Source organism: Micropterus dolomieu, linkage group LG13 (genome assembly GCF_021292245.1).
Source record: "Micropterus dolomieu isolate WLL.071019.BEF.003 ecotype Adirondacks linkage group LG13, ASM2129224v1, whole genome shotgun sequence".
Classification (NCBI taxonomy): Eukaryota; Metazoa; Chordata; class Actinopteri; order Centrarchiformes; family Centrarchidae; genus Micropterus; species Micropterus dolomieu.
In genome coordinates, this window is record NC_060162.1 from 4,059,381 (window position 1) to 4,080,538 (window position 21,158).

The 21,158-nt window shown below is 38.7% G+C and overlaps 2 protein-coding genes across 3 annotated transcripts; one reads left to right on the forward strand and one right to left on the reverse strand.

Annotated features, from left to right (window-relative positions):
- The first annotated feature begins 56 nt into the window (after positions 1-56).
- On the forward strand, positions 57-13,199 carry ddx55 (DEAD (Asp-Glu-Ala-Asp) box polypeptide 55). Of its 2 annotated transcripts, XM_046066917.1 has the most exons (15): positions 57-241; positions 1,051-1,078; positions 2,129-2,179; positions 3,988-4,074; positions 4,160-4,251; positions 5,526-5,588; positions 5,919-6,068; positions 8,277-8,466; positions 8,553-8,635; positions 9,383-9,514; positions 9,596-9,688; positions 10,167-10,281; positions 11,618-11,786; positions 11,877-12,163; positions 12,257-13,199. In XM_046066917.1, exons 3-15 carry the CDS (start codon positions 2,150-2,152, stop codon positions 12,434-12,436), a joined length of 1,671 nt encoding a protein of 556 aa, XP_045922873.1. In that variant the 5' UTR covers positions 57-241; positions 1,051-1,078; positions 2,129-2,149; the 3' UTR covers positions 12,437-13,199. The 2 variants fall into 2 exon arrangements, with proteins under 2 accessions (XP_045922873.1, XP_045922872.1); XM_046066916.1 differs by lacking the exons at positions 57-241; positions 1,051-1,078 and adding an exon at positions 1,778-1,998.
- eif2b1 (eukaryotic translation initiation factor 2B, subunit 1 alpha) lies at positions 12,497-18,926 on the reverse strand. Its single transcript, XM_046066918.1, has 9 exons — positions 18,555-18,926; positions 18,365-18,466; positions 18,121-18,257; positions 16,180-16,296; positions 14,778-14,890; positions 14,623-14,691; positions 14,470-14,545; positions 12,783-12,908; positions 12,497-12,700 (listed from the first exon to the last, which is right to left on the reverse strand). The coding sequence occupies exons 1-9, from the start codon at positions 18,565-18,567 to the stop codon at positions 12,545-12,547; spliced, it is 909 nt and encodes a 302-aa protein (XP_045922874.1). The 5' UTR covers positions 18,568-18,926; the 3' UTR covers positions 12,497-12,544.
- Between the last annotated feature and the right edge of the window lie 2,232 nt (positions 18,927-21,158).

Below are 21,158 nucleotides of genomic sequence, written 5' to 3' on the forward strand. Positions count from 1 at the left end.
AGCCGCTGAAGGCTTTAATGTCAGTCATATAAAGCAGGCCACTCAAATACTGTATCTCTTAGCTTAGCAGAGCTTCAGTTTGAGAGGCTGGAAAGACTGTGTGCAGCCATCGTGTACCTCTTTGCATACTCATGCAGCATCATTCAAATCATTACTCAAGCCCTGCAGAGTTGTGACTATGTGGATGCTGCTAGACATGAGTCAACAACCATGACTAACTGGTTTGGGTTCAAGTTTGATGGTGAGTAAGCTGAAGGCCTTTTTTGCCTTGCACTTCTTCACAGCATACTACTATTATCAGCCAGATGGCACAGACTTTTTGCCAGAGAAGTCAACTCAAGAGCAGGTTAAATATGCCACCTGCGAACTGCCCTGTGATTATTAATGTGAAATCTCCTTAATTATTCATTATAACACCACCCCCTGCTACATGAGGCAGATCATGATTGAACCTTATCAGGTGCTGTACCAGACTCTCTCAAGCTCAAGTCCACACTTCAGGCCTGTACTTCTATCAGCAGGACCATAATTATTGATACAGGTGCGCAGCAATCTTGTCAGGAAAATGAAAACAGCCTGCAGTCTGTCATGGACAAGTCTGCTGAAGGAGGTATTGCTGCCACCGGCGCATTAATTACCGATAGCTTAGCACTTCTCTCACTTCCAAATCCTTTACATTTCATCTCTGCTGCCACTGATGCAGACCTCTACTCCAGTGGTACTCAAACTTTTTCACGTCAAGGACCCCTAATGGGACACAAATTAGACCATGGACCCTGTTTGATAAGATTTTGTCCCAGGGTCCTTAATCCCAATCTGATAGGATTGTCCATTAATTTTTATGTGCATGCCTTTGAATAAGTTGCAATGTAAAGCATACATGTATGTAAGACATACTTCTAATAATCAACAAAAAGAATATGTTGCTGAAAAAAGGGGAACAAATCAATTTGAAGATGAGAACAAAAAGGTCAAATAGGATTAAAGTCTATTGTATTGCCATAAAAAAGTATTTTGTAGTTTCATATCACTCTAATTGTTGTCTTACAGTTTTGGGGAAAACACAGTTCAGCATGAAGTAAGTGATCTGGTGGTGGAATATAACACATTACATTAACTGTACTTAAAAACAGTTTTGAATCACTTGTACTTTACTTGAGTATATCCATTTTCTGGTACTGTCTACATGTACTCCATGAGGCAACTTTATACTACTTAATATTAACTACAAAACATATGAACAGTTTATAAAGCATGGTTGATGAACATTGATTACAATACACAACAGTACAGCATATTTAAAGCTCCTCCTCAGTTCAGTGTGTTTAAATAATTATTGTCAGATAATATAATATATATAATAGAGGATCTCCGACAGTACTATAATTGTCTTTATTTATAGAGCACATGCTTTCACAAGACAATAAAACACACAGAAAACAGAAAACAAGATACCCGATAAAAGCAAGAAAAACACTTAAGAAGTTGAAATACAGAAAATACAGAAAAAAATAAATAAATAAATAAACCAGGAAAGGATCTCCTATAAAAGTTTGTTTTAAGACTGCCCTGACTGCAAACTCTCTGTCCCCTTTAGTTTTCAGTATTTAATACTTATACAAGTAAAATTTGTATGCAGTACTTTCATTTCTACTGTGGTACTTTTACCTTCAGTAAAGTACCTGGATTTTTCTACCATCATTGCAGTATCCACTGCGAGAAAGAAAACATGTCTATGTGGAACGATACTCGTGACCACATCGCTTGAGTTCCTACCCGACTTGTAAACATCAGCGCACCCGGAAGTAGGTGCAGCGTGGAGAACGAGGCGGCCCAGCGGCGGCTTTAATAACTTTAGTATAAAAATCTGCTTTAAGGTTAATTTCCAACATGGATAATACGACAGACGGGACGTGGGACAGTTTACCTGTTAAACTCAACGACAGCATTTTACTAACGCTCGAGGAACTGAAATTCACACACATGACACCTGTACAGGTAACATTAATACTTCATATAGTACTATATATATATATATATATATATAATATTATACTGTCTCTCAGGGCTATAAGTTAACTTACAGCAAAGACAGCACATCTAATTTATTATTATTTTGTCTTTCCAGGCTGCTTGTATCCCGCTGTTCATGAGGAACAAAGATGTGGCTGCTGAGGCAGTAAGTGTAACATACAAAGTACATTTAGTTATTTATAATATTTGAGGTACATATACTTTACTGGAGTATTTCCATGTTATGCTACTTTATACTTCTAAACCACTACATTTATTTGACAACATTAGTTAATTACTATATTATGAATACAAAATAGAAATTCCTATTATAATCCAGTGAATCCAGTGGTGGTACTTTAACAATATTTTGATGATAATACTTCTGTAAGTAACATGGAACATGTTAAGTAACATAGAATTTTACTTGTAACAGAATATTTTTACACAGTGGTATTGCTACTTTTACTTCCACCACTAAATTTACATAGTATAATACTTCTGCTTCACTACATTTATTTGACAACATTTGTTACTAGTTACTTACAGTAACAACAAATCAAGTAATAAACTATGATATACCATATTATTATAGATTAATCTACCCATTATTGTATAAATTAGTTGAAATAAGTACTTTGTGTACTTTTACTTAAATAATATGGACTTTTACTTGCAACAGAGTATTTTTGCTACTTTTACTTAAGTAAAAGATCTGAATACTTTATCGATCACTGAATTTAACCGGTTAACTGTAGCTAACGGTAACGTTTTTACTTTTACTTCTTCTTGTATAATTAATAAATAAATAAATCTAAAACAATATAACGGTTAACCATAAAGCAAATGTGTCAAACCTCTAGTTTGCCAGTTATAAGTCATGGATAAGAACACATTTTGGCATAGGTGTCATTTACACTGGGGACATGTCCCCGCCACTTTTTTAGAGCAAAATTTGTAAACAAAAAACAACAACAACAAAAAAAGTATATAACTTGCAGTTAAATAACAAATGAAAATGCTTTTAGAAAGGTTTATTTGCACATCAAGAAAACATGCAATACTAAAAAAAACAAATGTGCATTGTCCAAAAAAAAGTAACTTGCTACTGATTTTAAAATGATCCAAAAATGTGCAGCACCTGTCACTCACTTTAACTTCTTGACACGGTTTCTTTTTGGCCAAGTTTTCCATTCTCTCCCTTTGAACATGACAAAAGAGGAGGGAAAACTAAATCATGCCTACATATGTGTTGCCTCAGCAGGGATGATATTACATGAGATTTACATAAATAAAAACATTTCCACCAGAATGCAGGAAATAAAGTGATTAAAGATCAAAATTTCCTGGGGGAGGTTCCCCCAGACCCCTGCGCCTGTATATCTAGGCATTGAGGATCTCTTTAAAACACTGTTTAAGGAACTTTTCGTCTCGTTCTTGTGAACCTAATATGGTGATGTCTCGCGAGCTAAGTGTCTCTTCACACCCCTAATCTGAGCCCCTATGTCAACACACCTTGTGTTTTGGGTTACCAGATTGTGGAGTATCCTCCTCCAGCATGACTGTGGTGTGTTCTTAGCGGCTCTCTCATTTTCTCACCACTCCAATAGACCGTATTATGGCTGCAACTAATTCAAGTTATTAGTCTATTATTTTCCTAAGCAACAACTGTGTCTATGAAATGTCAGAAAAATGTCAGTTTTGTTAAAAGGTGATCTGTTTTGATATCTTGTTTTATTCAACCTGACGTCCAAAGATATTCAGATTTAATATGATTTACTGCGTGACAAAGAAAAGCATCATATCCTGACATTTTAGAAGTTGGAACCAGAATGTTTACTTGAAAAATGATTAAATTGATGATTAAAAAAGTTGCTTTTGATTGATTAATTGTTACTAAACATCTGGACAAAAATCCCTTTGTATTTTCTTCAGTATTTTCTGTGCAGCTCACTAAATGTCACGTCATTGCAGGTGACGGGGAGTGGAAAGACACTTGCTTTTGTCATTCCTATTATAGAACTACTCCTGAAGAGAGAAGAAAAGCTAAAGAAGATGCAGGTAAGGATTTATCTACCTTGAACTGTTATATTCATGCTTTCAGATCTCCTGAGAGTGTTGAGCTTTAAATGGGTGTTTTCTGCAGGTTGGCGCCCTGGTGGTCACTCCCACAAGGGAACTGGCCCTACAGATCAGTGAAGTGATGGAGCAGTTCCTTCAGAAATTTCCACAGTTCACGTGAGTAGAGAGTCACTGAAGGGGACCTCAACTAAGATCTAAGACAATAATTAAATCTGACTGAGTTTTTTTTTTAATAGTACTTTTTAACCTGGACCTTATTTTCACATGTTTTTGTGTCTTTGTGACTAATTGGGACAACATTTTTGGACATCGGTGCACTATTGAGTGAGCATGATGCAATTGACAGCAACGGGACAGGGCTGCAACGTAATCCTTGCCGGCAATTGTGCCCCGTCAAAGTATGTCTACTGAAGAGGCTCAGATTGTTATTACAAGTGTCAACATTATGGAAAAGATCCCTACAGAGATAGACCTTTTTTTTAAAGAGTTTTTTGTTAAACCAGAAACAGTCGCTTTATCGCTGTCTTCAAAGCCGCCAAACTCCCCTGACAAAAATGGTAATTTTACTTACTCCAGTCCACCGCTGCCTCAATCAGTTAGTTTGTGTTGTCGTGTTTTTATCCCTTTAAAACAACAAAGTCACACAACAACACAAACTAACTGACGAGGCAGCTGTAGACCAGCAACTCCTACTGTATGTTCTGCAAGCTGAAATTGGTGTTTTTAATAATGGAGTTTGGTGGCTTTTATGACAGCGATATAGTGACTGTTTCTGGTTAAACAAAGAGGATCTTACTTTTTAAAGAAAGGTCAATCTCTGTAGGGATCCTTTCCATAATATTGTCAGACACTTGTAATAACAATCTGAGCCTGTCAGCAGCAAAAACAAGCACTTTAGTGGATTTACAGCGACGGAGCACAGTTGCCTGCTAGGATAACGTTGCAGCCTGCTGCAGCACGTTTGCTCAGTACTGGACCAATTTCAAAAAATGTTGTCCCAATTAGTCACATAAATGCAAGAACTTGTGAAAATAAGGTCCAGGGTGAAAAATACTGAAGTTACCCATTAAATACTGTTAACAGAAGGTCCACTTGCTAGCTTTTTCCAGAGCTTTCAACCACATCTGTGGTGTTGGCTCAGCTGTAATCACCCATGACATGAGCTCCATACTTACCGTAGGCTGTTGAACTCCAAAATCTTGCACCACCATCACTGATGAAGACTGTGAGATGCTGTTGATAGTAGATGCTATATTAATAGCTGGAGACTTTGGTGTTACATCATGACCAACATTGCTTTACACCTTAAAGCACCAAAATCAGTAGTAATGAGATGAATGAACGGCTCCCTCCTCTTCTTTTGTGTCAGTTAATCATGTTTCTGTTTTGTTTTCAGTAATTAAAATGCTTTATGTATGTTTTATTTTCAGGCAGATTTTACTGATTGGTGGCAGTAACCCGATAGAGGATGTTGAGAAGTTCAAGGATCAAGGGTACGTGATGGCATCAGTGTCGGTCACAAATAAAGCCGGACTGAGCTGTTTTAAGAGAATACTTCATTGTGTTGGGAAATACTCTTACTCTTATTTTTTTACTTTTGTAGAGAGCCAGGCTAGCTGTTTCCCTCTGTTTTCAGTCTTTATGCTAAGCTAAGCTAATCGTCTGCAGCTTCATGTCAACGAAAAAAGTTAGAGTGGTATTAATCGTTTCATCAAAATTAAGGCAAGAAAGTGAATAAGCCTCTTTTCAAAATAAGAGAAAAGAAACTCAGACAGTAACGAGTGTTTCCCTCAACGGCTTACTTTTGCGCTTCTGTGTTTCAGGGCCAACATTGTGATTGCGACACCGGGCCGCCTGGAGGACATGTTCAGGAGGAAGTCAGATGGTCTGGACTTGGCCAGCTCAGTCAAGAGTCTCGATGTGCTGGTTCTTGATGAGGCCGATAGACTCCTCGACATGGGTTTTGAGGCCAGGTACGGAATACTAGATAGCCAGATAAGCACTTTATTCATCCCCGAAGGAAGACTGCAGTTTTGCAGTAGCAGCGGTTTACATAAAATAAAATAAAATATAATAAAATCACAGTTTCAAAACGCACATGAAGTAGGAAAACATGCATGAGGTAGGTTAAAAAATACATTAAATATATATATTCGTACAAACTATTATACATAGATAGACTAAAAAAGGCTTTAAGATAGGTCTCTGACTGTGTCTGTGCAAATGAGCGTAGAAGGATGTGTATTGTCATTCAGAAGAAGTCAGTCTCCTCTTCCTGCCCAGAGGGAGTCATTGGCTGAATCCCAGTCTCCACACTCAAAGACTTTGAGGCACGTTCCCGGGCTTAGGGCTGTCCCACTGTCATATTGCCAAGTCTTTTTGACTTTTTGGGCCCTTTTTTGCGTACTTTCTGTATGTATGCATCTCTGCAGACTTTGCCATCGTTCATAGCGTTGCGATGTGTTGAACGCGGGGTTACCAGGGGGAAGACCTGCAAACAAACAGGGAAGGGGCAACTACATGAAAACAGAAGTTTACATGTAAGTGTATGAAGTTGTTTTGATAAAAATTAGTCAATTGATTATTTGACAATGACCTCTTGTCCACAGGTTCAAATAATCAGTTTACCCTGCAAGAGCTTGGAACACATTCAAACCAGACAGTTGGCCCCTTTAGTGCCTGTATGTAAAAAATGTAAAATCTCAAACCACATATGTTGAAAAGTGCGGCGCTGTCCCATCATACCATTTCGGGCCCTTGCAGCGTCTCACGCTTCAAGGTTCAGTGTTGAAGTTTTAGTGGCATCTAGTGGTGACATCTATGTAAGAGGACCTATGTAGATAGAAATGGTTCATTCTCAGTTAATAAAACCATAACGGTTCATTTTGTAGGGTCTTTATACACCACTGAAAAAATAGTTATGGATATTATATTGCATTTCTGTATGTCTGATCCTCCTAGATATTACACACTGAACCTTTAAGCACTTCCCAGGTAACGTCAGCTAAGTCTGTAAGGGTTCAGGGTTTAGGCTTTAGGGTGGAGATTGGGATTGGGCCATTGTGTATGTTAACTGCAGAATCACTTCTTGTAGCGGCCCTTATTAATGCGGAGCTGAAGAAGGGCCTTTCCGAAACTAGACCCTCACCACTTCTACTTCGACACTGAGCGAACTCCGGTCGGAGTCACCCTCACAGCCAAATCGAGCCCCCTAACCCGCCTAGGGTATAAAGACAGCGGCCAACTTTCAGACCAACTACCCTCTCCCCCAGCGTAAATAGGATCTGACGTTACCGCTTTACTCACTGCTATAATATGTGGATCAGCTAAACAACAGTAGTGTTAAGATTCAGGATTGATGTTGAGGAAAAGTGTGTTTTATACAATAACGAAACTGAAACCATTTGGCATTTATTTTATGGTTGTTTATAAGCCAAAGTATTCTAGAATATTTCTTTAAGACTATGACTTAAGATATTTACGAAAAAGAAATATTATATTCTTTTATTAAAAGATTGATATTCGTTGTAAAAGAAAAGCCTCTTTATCTTAAATGAACAATATTACATTCACAAATACACCATTTTGAAATGAATCACACATTATATTGAAGCATTATATAGTCTGAAGAATTTAAAACAGATAAAATGTATAAAGACTTAACTATTTTTCTTTAATGCCTTTGTTGCTTGTTACGTGATCCCCCTGTATATCTAGTTGTGTCATCTTCTATTATTCTGTCCTTTAATGTCGGCTATTTTCTTTTGGCTTAAGATTTTTGTAAAAGATGAATACGACTCAATAAAAACAGCAGTTGTATTGTCTATCAGACAAGATCATATTTTTAATTAAACACAATATAACCTTTGGGCTTCGTTGTTAACCTGTGAACGGTGATATGAAATGTTAGTGTAGTTTTGGGAATTTAAAAATCCTACATCTTAACTGTCGAAGTCACACGGTACTCGCATTTCAAAGAAAGGTCCCCCCAGTGTCTGTAGCCCTCCACCTCTTCTCCACAGATGTAAATGGTGTTCAGATTAGTCCACAACCAGCTCCTCCTTCTTGGCCACATTTAAGGTCTACATCTTTTTGTTGTTATGGGAAAAGAAATGAGGTGTTGTAGGTATTTTAGGTCTTTGCGCCGCTAACAGAGCGTGTGTCTGTGTTTGTGTATCCAGTCTGAACACCATCTTAGGCCACCTGCCCAAACAGAGGCGTACAGGCTTGTTTTCAGCCACTCAGACCCAGGAGCTGGAGAAGCTGGTGAGGGCCGGCCTCAGGAACCCAGTACGCATCACTGTCAAAGAGAAGGGCGTGGCTGCCACCGCCGTCCAGAAAACGCCCTCTAGGCTCTGCAACTACTACACCGTGAGTAACAGCTCAGCCTGATGCCTGTTTCACACCAGTCAGCCCCAAAATTTAAATTTAAAAGCATTCTTATGTTTCCATTTCAGATATGTAGATCGGAGAACAAGTTCAACAGCCTGGTGACGTTTCTAAGGCAGCACAAGCACGAGAAGCATCTGGTCTTCTTTAGGTATGTTAAGCTGGGCAGACGCTGGATGTTTTAAAGCATCTTCATCTTTTAATCAGCGGCCAAAATATGCAACATATAACAGAACCCGGAGTTGGACCACATCCTCAAACAAAAAAGGAAAGTCAGCAGTTCTACTATGAACAGAAAGTCAGAAGAGAAAAAGAAAAGTGTGGAGGCGCAAGTTCAGTTTTATATCACAACTACAGTTTTATCCACAACATGCCAAAATACTACTCCATGTCTACTCTTCTGGGAAGGCTTTTTACAAGATTTTGAGTTTGAGAGTTTGTCTGTGGGCATTTTTGCCTGTTCATTTGTGAGGTCGTACAGTAATGGTTGATTTGCAGTCTCCGTTCTAGTTCATCCCAAAGGTGTTGGAAAGGGTTTAGATCAGGGCTCTGAGCAGGCCAGTCAAGTTCTTCCACACCAAACTGGGAAAAGCATTTCTTTATAAAGTTGACTTTATGCACGGGGACATTGTCATATTGAAATAGGAAAAGGTGAAACACAAACTGTTGGAAGAACTAATGTCTAAAATTAATATAATTAAGATAAAAGAACACACCATGAAAAAACAGCCCTTAACCAAATTTCCATATTTCCATATAGTGTAAATACAGGGTGACCAATTCGGGGTTAAAATCTGGTTTAATCTGTTTAATGCTGTCTGCACAGCATTATGCTTGAAGTTTTTTAGTCCGGTCTGCAGTTACTGACTGAGACAACCTCTTGCTATCTCATCATCAGTACGTGTGCGTGTGTGGAGTACTACGGTCGAGCTCTGGAGACTCTGGTCAAGAAGGTCACCGTCCACTGCATCCACGGCAAGATGAAAAATAAACGCAACAAGATCTTTGCAGACTTTCGGGCCCTGAAAAGGTGAGATCTGGTTTTGTGTGTGTGCAGAGGTATAGTAAATCTGGTTGTGTGTGACTTTCTCATCTTTGTGTTCTGTCACAGTGGGATCCTGGTGTGTACAGATGTCATGGCCAGAGGCATCGATATCCCCGATGTGAACTGGGTGCTGCAGTACGATCCTCCCAGCAGTGCCAGGTGAGAGAGCAAAAACTGAGTCTCTGAAACCTACAGAACTGGGTCTGAAAGGCCAAGTTATATATTCTGTATTTCATATGATAAAAGTGACATTTTTTTAATAATTTATTTAAAAACAGTTCACAAATGTACAGTTTCATTCTTTATAGAGGGTAAATAATTTCCAACTGGTCAATAGTTTTTATCAGACGTTACTCAAACTGGAGTAAATGGAGCATTTGTTGGGGACTATTTTCAGCAGTGTTTTTGCAGGTCCCGAAAAGTCTAAAATTGAATCATCTGAATTTTAGGCCTTAAAATGTCTTCAAGCCGATTTTGTCATGTCTTGAAAACTAATTGGATTATTATGTCCTAAGATGTTTAACACATCCAGATGTGAATACCAGAAAATGCCCTGCTAAGCCCTAATTTTAAGAATGAGTAATAAAATAAGTGTCATGATTTCTAGTTGTGGTTTTTCTTTTTGTCTTTGTCTCAGTGCCTTTGTCCATCGATGTGGACGTACAGCTCGTATTGGCAATCAGGGAAATGCCCTCGTCTTTCTGCTACCAATGGAGGAGTCCTATGTCAATTTTTTATCCATCAACCAGAAAGTGAGTTTCAGTATTTTGCACAATTCTCTAAAACCTGAGTTTACAACATTCAGTCAAGTAACACAAAAAATCAGAGAAAACCATTCCTTTTTCTTCCTGCTCTGAATGGATTGCTAAACAGAGCAAATGTATTAATAAAGTATAAGGCGAAAAGTATTTAGAGTGATCAGTCGAGGTGTCTTCAGGGAACGAGAAGATTTCCGATATAGAAATCAAAATAAAAGAGGGGGTGGGTGCGTCATCTGTTCCTTAAACCCATTGAATCAAAAGCATAGATTAATAATCAGCGTCAGAAAAATACTAAAACATGTTTTACTATTTAGTATTTATATATGTCCTCTCCTGCACATAACAGCGTGACCGTCAGCCTCTTACAGCGGTGTATTAATTTGCAGAGGGGTGGACTCCCGTCATAAACTTTGATGACTTCAGACTCAACTTGGACTTTAACACCAATGACTCGATATTTAAAAAGTCAGTTAATTGTCCCTCATTTCCTGAATCAACTAACGTTAACTCTATTCATTCCCAGCAAGTCGACACTAATGCCAGTTGGAAAAATGACACCAAAGATAATTTTCTTCTTTGTGTGGTAGCCAAAACAATGACTTGATTAGGACTCAAACCTCAAAGTTTATTACTTGACTCAGGATTTGCCTGTCTTGACTTGGGACGTGAGTGCAAAGACTTGGTCCCACCTCTATTAATTAGACTGTGCAAGTTCAAAATTGTTAATACATCGTTTATATGCGAGGATGAATCCCCAAGGATGTATTTTCATGTAGAACTTGTGCTTTAACAATCAAATAGCGAGACTTTTTTTAGTCTATCAAGTACAACATATGGAATATACGATATTATCACTATTTTTCTGATCAGAAATCGAAATGTTAACTCCCATCCAAGATGACAGGAAATCTAATGTAAAACCATTACTGGCTGGCAGTAAACATATAGTTATACTGTAGAGAATAATGCAGCTGAATGACTTTTGACAAACTCCACCCCTCTCTTCATTAATAAAAACATTAAAAAAACTCCATTTGAAACAACACATTACTGACGGAGATATTAGATCGTACTCTGCATGGAATAATGAATAATACATGAGTTTTATTTGATATCGGCATTATATATCAGGCATCAGCCGCCCTGCTCTCTAAATATCGGCATCGTCTATCGGTCGACCACTAATTGATCATATTTCAGTATTTATTGTGGACGATTACTGAGAGACTTTAAATCTGGACTCTGGATAAGAGATTCAGCTAAAACTGAGAAATGCTAAATTTATACCAGCACTTATAAAGGACATGTCTTTTTGTGATATCCCCAGTGCCCGCTGCAGAAGATGCCCCCTATAGGTGATGTTGTGGACGTGCTGCCCAAAGTGAAGGCCATGGCTCTGGCAGACCGTGCCATGTTTGACAGAAGCATGAGAGCCTTCGTCTCCTACGTTCAGGCTTACGCCAAACACGAATGTAGTCTCATCTTCAGAATCAAAGGTGAAAACAGCCGCTTTACATCGTAGATCCAAATCTGTAGTATGCATGAAACGCGTAACATAACATTTTGTGCCACATTTGTCTGTCTAGATCTGGACTTTGCCTCCTTAGCCCGCGGCTTTGCCCTCCTCCGCCTGCCGAAGATGCCTGAGCTGAGGGGGAAAACATTTCCTGGTTTCATTGAGACGACAGTAGACACAGAAACCATCCGCTACAAGGATAAGAACAGAGAAAAACAGAGACAGAAGATGCTAGCCGAGCTGAAAGACAGGCCTCCCCTTCCCAGAAGGACGTTCGTCAAGAATAAGGCCTGGTCTAAACAGACGACCAAGAAGGAACGCAGGAAAAAGAGGGCAGCCAAGAGGAAGCACGATGAGGTATTTGCGTCCATTGAACATTGTGATAAAACCGAGTGTGTGGGTGGGCTGAATTTATTTATAGCTCTGCTTTTATCTTTTCTGTGTCTGCAGGGCTCTGATGTGGAAGATGAAGACATGAAAGAGCTTTTAAATGACACTCGCCTCCTCAAGAAACTAAAGAAAGGGCAAATCAGCGAGGAGGACTTTGAGAAACAGATAACAAGTGATCCAAAGTCAAAACACAGGACAGAAGGACCGTCACACGACAGCTCAAAGAAGGAGGACGTATGATCAAACGGCTGTATTCCACTTTGTCCGCGTGAAAAGTTCAGTTAAATCCACAGCAACACCTTTTGACATTTGTTCACTTTTTCATTTATTGAGAGTTGTGAGGCCCAGTTATAAATAAAGCTTGATGAGTTCATCGCTGACAGCAGACGGGGTGAGGACTCCCAGGTCGGTGAAGAGGAGGGTGATGAGGGAGGGAGGTGTGTAATCGATCATCGGATGCTCCTCTGACAGGTTCTGTGAGGTCTTCAGGGTATCCGCTTTGTACTGTGGAGATGAGAAGGACACATGTAAAGAAATACCCTGAATAAAAACATAAGTCAAGATATTAAATTCTCTGACCTCTTACCTTAAATTTATCTGGCACGTCCTGCTGGTTGAGCGGATAGAGACGGACAAATTTGAAACTCTCTGCCACGACGTAGAAGGGCTTGTTGTGAGCTTTAGAGCACACGGCCATCTGATAAGTGCCAATCTGCAGGAGCAGTGTGGGAAATATTTAGGTGTCTGTACCACAAGCGATATCAGTATAGATACAGTATGTGAAACACGGGGCCCGTATCAAAAAGATTAGTGGGTTATAATACAGCACATCACTTATCAGGTCACATGGAATGGCTATTTGTCCAAATCCTGCTCTCTTGACAGCAGGGTTTACTACCAGTCTACTAGAGCTACAACGATTAGTTAATTAATCCATTAGTGGTCAACTATTAATTGAATCATTTTGAGTAATTTTTAAATAAAGTTGGTATAAATGATCTGATCCCAGCTTCTCTAATGTGAATGTTTTCTGGTTTCTTTACTCCTCTGTGACAGTAAACTGAATATCTCTGGGTTACGGACAAAACGAGACAGTTGAGTGACGTCGTCTTGAGCTTTGGGAAACACTGATCGACATTTTTCACCGTTTTCTGACAGTTTATGATCCAACAACAAATGGATTAATCGTGAAAATGATCGACAGTGAAATGAATCGTTTGTTGCAGCCCTATCTACTACTGACAGCAAGCTATTCCTTTTTTCATTTCTGACAAATGCACTTATTGTACTTTGGACAAAAGCGTGAGCTAAATGTAAACTTTGGGCTTTAAGGAGTACTACACCAATTTATCATCGCTCTCCTGTAATATTTTCAGAATTCGACTCGCGGTGAACAGTTTAGAACCAAATTGCTGAAAAGGTTATTGTTTTTTTTCCAAATTTTCATTCTTGCAGAACCTGCTGCCTACATTACCCACGATGCAACTTGATCGCCAACAGTTAGGTCTGAGATTAGAATGTGTTTTGGAAGTAGCTGCTAATGTAGCCTGCTGCAGGCTCCAGAGCTCTGGTGAGCTAACGTCTTTCTAACTCCACACCCACAGATTTTTTAAAATTTCAAACTTGCCGTCTTCAGCTTAGACCGACCAACGCTGACTCAGCTGACATCACTTGATGACATTTATCAGATTTCACACAGCTACAACACTAAAGGCCAACTTATACTTGTGGGTTCAATCTATACAGACACGCACCTCCCCAAATATGTAACTACCCATCGCGGCGACCTAGACAAAAAGAACTCAAATTTCCTCCTGCCTCAAGCGGTTTAAGGGTCGTACACACATCTTCTCCAACGCCTTCTAACGTTCCTGCGTTTTAGTAATTGGACTAAAAGTAACTGCTGACCAACATCAATCAGCTCCGACTCCAACACGATCCGCTCACTTTGGGTCGCCATTGTTCATAGTAGTTGTTCATCAACGAAGAAGAATACAGTCAACACAGTGCATCATAGAAACCCACCGCCAGCTAGCATTCTGAATGAATTTTAAATGGTCACGGCGGCACGTAGCCTACGCCGTCTGCTACAGCAGTAGTACTCCCAAACACCTGTAAGAACACACACTTCATAGCTGGGTTGGAAAACAAAGAGTTAACTGGGCCAGTTGATAACCAGCTTTTTAACACCAGTGATCCAGAATCCACCAATTTTAATCCAGAGACTTGGTTGAGCTTGTTTTGTGATACAGGCTCCTGACTCACTGACACACCTTGTTGATGATCCCTCCGCTCTCAACAACTCCCTCTGCACCGACGATAACTAGGTCTACTTTCTCCACGACATACCTGTAACAACAAATACACAGAGCATAAATGCTACTGAGTTTACACTGACAATGTGTGATGATAATAAATATATTTACCCCACAGCTGCATCCAGGACTACTGTGACTGGAACGTTGAGTTTCCTCAGGGCTTCTGCCATCTGTCGTCTGAATAAAAGAAAATCTGACTGAATGAGTGCGTGTTCACCCTCAGAATGAAACCAGGACGCAGTTTACTGCCACTATTCACTCACCCGGCTGAGTCAGGCTGCGATTCAGTCACATAGACAGAGAAGCGTTTCTTCTCAGCTGCAGCTTTTTCCAGCACCCGGAGGACGACTCTGGAGTACGAGTGAGTCAGGATTTTCTGTGAGAGGAAAATTTCGACGAGAAGGGAAAGTCATTTGTTGCCTAAATACTGTATGTACAAACGGTGCACTCTGTGTCTGCCTGTATCTAAGCTGTGGCCAACTCACAACTACGTGTCTTTCTGGAGGGAAATAATGACCTTCAGTTACAGCAGTCAGCTCATAGTACAGTAGCTGCCACTGTGGATGATGTTGCTAACCTGCTTAATAACAAGACACTGTGCAGTATTGTTTGTGGATCTGTCCAAGGCTTTTGTTAGAACATTTTGTTAAATAAGTTGCTTTCATTGGGTTTTAAGGATTTTGTTTACAGCTGGTTCAAATCAGACCTTTCAGGTAGAGTTCAGACTGCTGGTGTCAATGGGGATAAGGTGTCCCACAAGGATCAATATTAGGCCCCCTGGAATTTACTAAAGTAATTAATTTGCTACTTCCTGGATGATCATAATTATATTATTTTATCCCATAGAAACTTAATTAATTGAGCCATGATATGTTAATATTGCTGTTTGACATAAAAGACTACAGCAAATACATGAAAAAGGCCCTAAGGCATTTTTTAGTTGCTGACTCTGGGAAGGTGGGAGAAACATCCCCAAAACTCTTTTTTTAACTGGTCATATTTGTATTTTTAGATTTTATTTTCAGGCTTTCTGGACTTGATTTGCCCTCCGAGGAACGAATAAAGTATTTTGAAATTAACTAATGATGTGTATTTTCCAACTGATCAATATCAGTTTCTGCGCTGGTGACACCATCCTGTATGCAAAACAGAAAATAATTTAACAATGCACTGTACTGTCTACACAGGATTATGAAGATAAGCTTTATGGTAACGTTGATTTTGCTCTATAAGTAAAGATTATTATTACTTTATTATGAGCATGCTCCTGCCACTTCCCTTACTGGACACCGTTTACCACCACAGTGCAGTTTGATTCATAACTGCAGGGATGTGTAATGTCCTTTATCGAGTTCAAAGTGAACCACCATGACAACAGATCACAGAATATGTTAACGCTCCTCATGTTAACTCTGAGGAAAGACAAACTGGTTTCCAGTGACATGCACGTCACTACTGAAATTAACTGCAAAACAAACTGAAGTTAGAGACACTCATTCATCTTAGGGGCTTTAAAGTTATACTTAACTATATTTTTCTTGTCTTGTATGTATGTAATTTGTTCTCAGGTTTCTTGTAAAAGATTTAGACTTTCTGAATTAGTAAGGGTTAACCAACTAACATGAGTAAATACGTGGTAACAATGACGGTGAAACAAATACTTACAGCGCCGTCTTTGATGAAGGTGTGACAGAGCTTAGCAACCTTGGCCCTGGACATTGAGATCTTCTCTAAAAACAGTTCTCCTCTCTCCTCCATCACCTTCTTACAGCGAGACAGATCCTGACACACGGAGAAACAAAAGATAGGGTTTTCCTTGTAATAACATATTGTTGAAAGTAGAGACATAATAATACTCTCACTGGTTCTCCTGTGGTTTTTAGGAGCCAGTACCTAATTACCTGACATAACTGAGACGCCTCTCAATCAAGCACACATGTCCCCAGAAATACTTCACTTTAGGCCAACAATTCTCAGGTTTTTAAAAATACTGAATCCAAATTCCCCAGCAAAATCTCACTCACCTGAACATGATTTTACTAGCTCCAACCAAACTCTGTACAATTATTTTGAGTAACTGTTCAAGTGAACATTTTCTGTCCTTAAACCGGTCTAAGAGTCTAAAAATCACAACATAATTAATTTAAATATGTTTTTCAATCAAAATGAGAATTATGTAAAAATGATAATTTCCCCTAGTATCGTTTTGCAACCGCATCGTCAGTCAAAATAATCGCAATTAGATGTTTTTAAAAAATTTTCAGCCCTGCTTCACAGCCAAATATGTAATTATAGTGAAGAAGACCAAACCGCTTGATAAAAACAGACGTATTATAAGATATTTAGTCTAGAAAATATCAGAATCAGTTTTATAATATCTGTGATATTTGTGTTCAGAAGTGCTGCATTAAATATATCACTGTAAACCATGTTATTAAATAATAAAAGCATTGTCCAAGAAGCCTAGCTATAAAACATGCTAAATATTAATTTACCATATTGGTGTAGTTTAGGCCCAGTTTCCACTGTGAGCTCATGTGTTTGAACTTAATGGTTGATTTATTTATGTAAAATTTCATGACTTGCAGTGTGATGGGATTGAAGGTTGATATTTATTTAACTAGCCTATTAGTTTTATGACATTTTTAATTGATATCAGGTGGAAGCGTCATATTTTTACATCTTTTAAACAACAACACACTGTGATGAAATCCATGAAATGTTATCGTCCATCCATCTCTAGTATGTTAAAAAGTTGGGTTATTTTTATTGTTTTTTTTTTAAAATCACAAAAGTCCCTTCATGTTACTTTTCCTCCACCACAGACCAGCAAGGAAACAGTCCAGGGAACAAAAAGAAGCAATTCTGCAGTAAAAAGAATGACTTTGGAAGATATCCATTTGATTTGGCTTACTCAGACTGCTGAAACTGCACATTATTCCATCTCCTACATTGGAATTGCACTTGGAAATGATCTCTTCTGGTTTTTCTTTATGGTCAGAACATGACAAACAGTGGATCACTTAACAAATCTGAGGTAGCTCATTCAAAACTATTATGCATGACAATAAATATCTTAATAGAAAAATTAAGTACGAATTTGTTCGTGATACAAATGAATTAAATCAAACATTTATTGAACATTTGTTATTGCGGAAAAAATTATATCGTGCACCCTGTTGTTATGTACATGTAGGCATGTGAGTGTTGTTTCAAGATACACCAGAACCAAAAAAAAGCTAAATTCTCAGATTCCAGCTTCTTAAATGTGATTATTTTATTGTTTCTTTCCTCCTCTCTAACAGCAAACTAAATATCTTTGAGCCGTGGACAAAACAAGACATTTGGGGAACAACATTTTTCACCATTTTCTGACATTTTATTGACCAGACAACTAATTAATCGAGAAAATGATCGTCAGATTAATTGATAATGAAAATAATGGTTAGTTGCAGCCCTAATAGTACATAAAATATACAGCCAATAATCCTGTAACCTGTAACATATACTTACCTACAATTGATTATATATTTAATAGTTTAAATACACCGTTTTTTGACATGTGCATATAATCATCATCATCATGCAGCCCTGTGTCCTACACACCTGGTGCTCCAGTGATGTGAGAGTTATGAAGCGCAGGAAGAGCTCTCCTCCTGAGGACACGGCCACGGAGGAGTCCACTCCTGTCAGGCAGTCTATGGCCCCCGTCAGGCTCTCCCTCATGCCCTGGATGGTTTCCCCTGAGGGGGACAGGGACAGCTGGTCAAACTAGGTTGTGGTTCACTAGAATCACAAGGTGCTTTGCTCATTACGGGTAAACACAAAACGATGCTGGGAATGAACACACCTTTGTCTCTCTTGAGGAATTCTAGCAGAGTGCGGATAGCGGCCACAGCAGAGGCCATGTCCGGGTCTTTCCTCATCTGAGCCCTGAAGTACTCCACCAGCTCTGACCCGGGACAAAGTAAAACACGGTTAATATCAGCGCCACTGAACACGAAATATGACAGGAAATGGGGAAACTAGAAACAACTCACCTTCTTCATTCATCCTGAAACACGCAAGAGAGTCTAAAAAGCCGCAATATTTAGAGTAAAAACAAACACCGGTGGATATTTATTGAATTGAGTCAGTCCACGATTTGTTGACACCTTTAACGAGTCTGTGTTTGACAGAGAGCCGCTGACTCCGCGTCCCTGCAGCCTCCGTTCAAATCAAATTATACGCACAATCCCAAAAAAAATAAAAAATCACACTTTTCAGAGAGCTGCCACAAAATACACGTTTGAGTCTATGTGAAAAGTTTTATTGCCGCTATTTGCAGAGTTGCACTGCGTTAGCTCATCTCCCCCAAAGAAGCTGCGTGTTGACGTGTCGCGAAGAGATGACGTAGGACGTTTTTCCCATCCCCAGCGGCGTGCCGCCTTCACGTGCTGTCGGGAATATCGACGGGAATTTGAGCACTGATGAATTTGTTGGAGGCTTGTGATTTTTGTAATTTAGAAACATTATTTTGTTCGCATTTTATTTATATTTTTATTTACGACGTAATATAAACATTTAATTAAGATACGATTAGCTATTCATTAATCCTCCATAGGGGCAATTCTTGCAGCACAGAGAAATGTAAATAACAAAAAAGTAAAGTTTAATGTAGATGTATAAATAATATATATACACTGCATACACACTATACACAATCAATATATAATTAACATTCTACGTAGGAGTAAAAATATATACACGCTTTATGAACATAATATACAATCAATATACAAATACCAATACCAATAATAATAACATAACAACTATGTACAATCCAATAAATTCAGAAATAGAGTCTGTCGTTGGATGCTGTGGCCTTATGGAGTCTGATGCTCACAAGTTTACCCAGTTTGTTGGCACCACAAGACCCGAAAGAGCAAAGAAGATGACACTGGCCACTACAGACTGGTAGAACATGTGTAGCAGTAATTATCCATTACGATGTAGTTGTAAGCAGATTTTCTAAAACTAAATGAGGACAAGACAGAAATTCTTGTGGTTGGCTCTAAGACACAGAAACCAATTATTTCTAATAGACTGCAATGTCTGGCTGTGCAGGAAAAGAGCGTTGTCAAAAACGTGGGTGTCCTGTGAGTTGGATTTTAAATCACATTTTAACAGTGTTACAAAGGTCGCATTTTTTCATTTAAGAAACTTTGCCAAAGTCAGACCCCACCTTGCCTTGAAAGATGCCAAAAAGTTGTTACATGCTTTTGTTTTTTCAGGATTGGATTATTGTAATGCCCTTTTTACTGGTATACCCAAAAAATATCTTAATAGGCTACAACTAATTAAAAATGCGGTAGCAAGAGAACACATTACTCCAGTTTTAGCTTCTCTCCACTGGCTAGAATTGATTTTAAAGTTCTTTTACTTGTTTTTAAAGCACTTCGTGGTTTAGCACCTTCTTATCTATCTGACCTTTTATCAAATTATGTTCCAACTCGCTGTCTCAGGTCCTCTGATGCTGGTCTACTTAATGTCCCAAGAACAGTAAAGCAGCTTTCTGTTATTATGCACCAATGGCTTGGAACAAAATCCCATCACAAATAAAAGAAGCAGCCTCTCTTGATAGTTTTAAGAAGCAGCTAAAGACCTACTTTTATGCTTTTGCTTTTAACTGATTATAGTTATTCTTTTGCTTTTAATTGATCACACATATTGTATTTATTTCATGGCTGCTACCCTTTCCCAGTTTTAATACCTGTGTTTTTCTGCTTGTGGATAAACTAAACAGTGTGAGACTTCAAGGTTTCTTAGTGACAAAGTACTTTCTGCAGTTTTGAAACAGGCCACCAGAGGCCAGCATTGTCATTTTAAATTTCTATTAACTTTATTTCGATGCAATCGTGTGCTTATTCTGGATTTTTTTTCAAGCTGTAGAGTAAGTAGACTACAAATGCTAAAGTTAATATCATCATTATTATTATCATTAAATTAAATAACATTTAATTTAACAAACTGGCTGACATGTTGGCCTGACAACTGAGTTTGAGGAATGCTGGGGGGCATTCATGCTCTAGTTAGCATGAATGTGCTCAATACATTTCACAGAAGTCTGCCAATTATTTTTTAATATGTCTTCTGTACAACTGGGGAATTTTTGTGGTGGTGGCATTAGAGGAAAGGTCAAGGGTTACCCAAAAATGGTAGGATAAAGATAAGATGTTCCTTTATTATAATCCCCTGTAGGGAAAATTCAAATTGACACAAAGTAAAAGCAAGAATAAAATATAATAAAAGTAGAATCAATAATCAATATAGAAATCAAATTTAAAGAAGTGTACACACCATATACAATCCAAATCGAAGATAGTATACTGTTGGACATCTATACATGTGCAGGGTTATCATCTGGAAGGCATGAATGTTTATTTCACGGTAATCTGGCTGTTAGTTCTCCAGATTAGTGGCTCGTCACGGAAGAAAGTGTTGGTCAAAGGAGGATTTTGACGGTAGCACAATACAAACGGTCAAAAGGTCACAAAATGATTAAGTGAATCCATCCTTGAAAATACCATACCAACATTGGTTAATCAGATATGTGTTGGATGCGGGGTATACTGAATACTGCGGTCACACTGACCCCTCAAAAT

Bases quoted from the DNA above. Each gene is read 5' to 3' on its own strand.
- ddx55 (XM_046066916.1), top strand. From the start codon at position 1,891: ATGGATAATACGACAGACGGGACGTGGGACAGTTTACCTGTTAAACTC. The intron at 1,999-2,128 runs GTAACATTAATA...TTGTCTTTCCAG, and splicing joins CACACATGACACCTGTACAG to GCTGCTTGTATCCCGCTGTT. The intron at 8,636-9,382 runs GTATGTTAAGCT...TCTCATCATCAG, and splicing joins AAGCATCTGGTCTTCTTTAG to TACGTGTGCGTGTGTGGAGT.
- eif2b1 (XM_046066918.1), bottom strand. The intron at 12,909-14,469 runs GTGTGTCAGTGA...CTGCTCCTGCAG, and splicing joins GCGGAGGGATCATCAACAAG to ATTGGCACTTATCAGATGGC. The intron at 12,701-12,782 runs GTAAGAGGTCAG...TCATCTCCACAG, and splicing joins ACGTGCCAGATAAATTTAAG to TACAAAGCGGATACCCTGAA.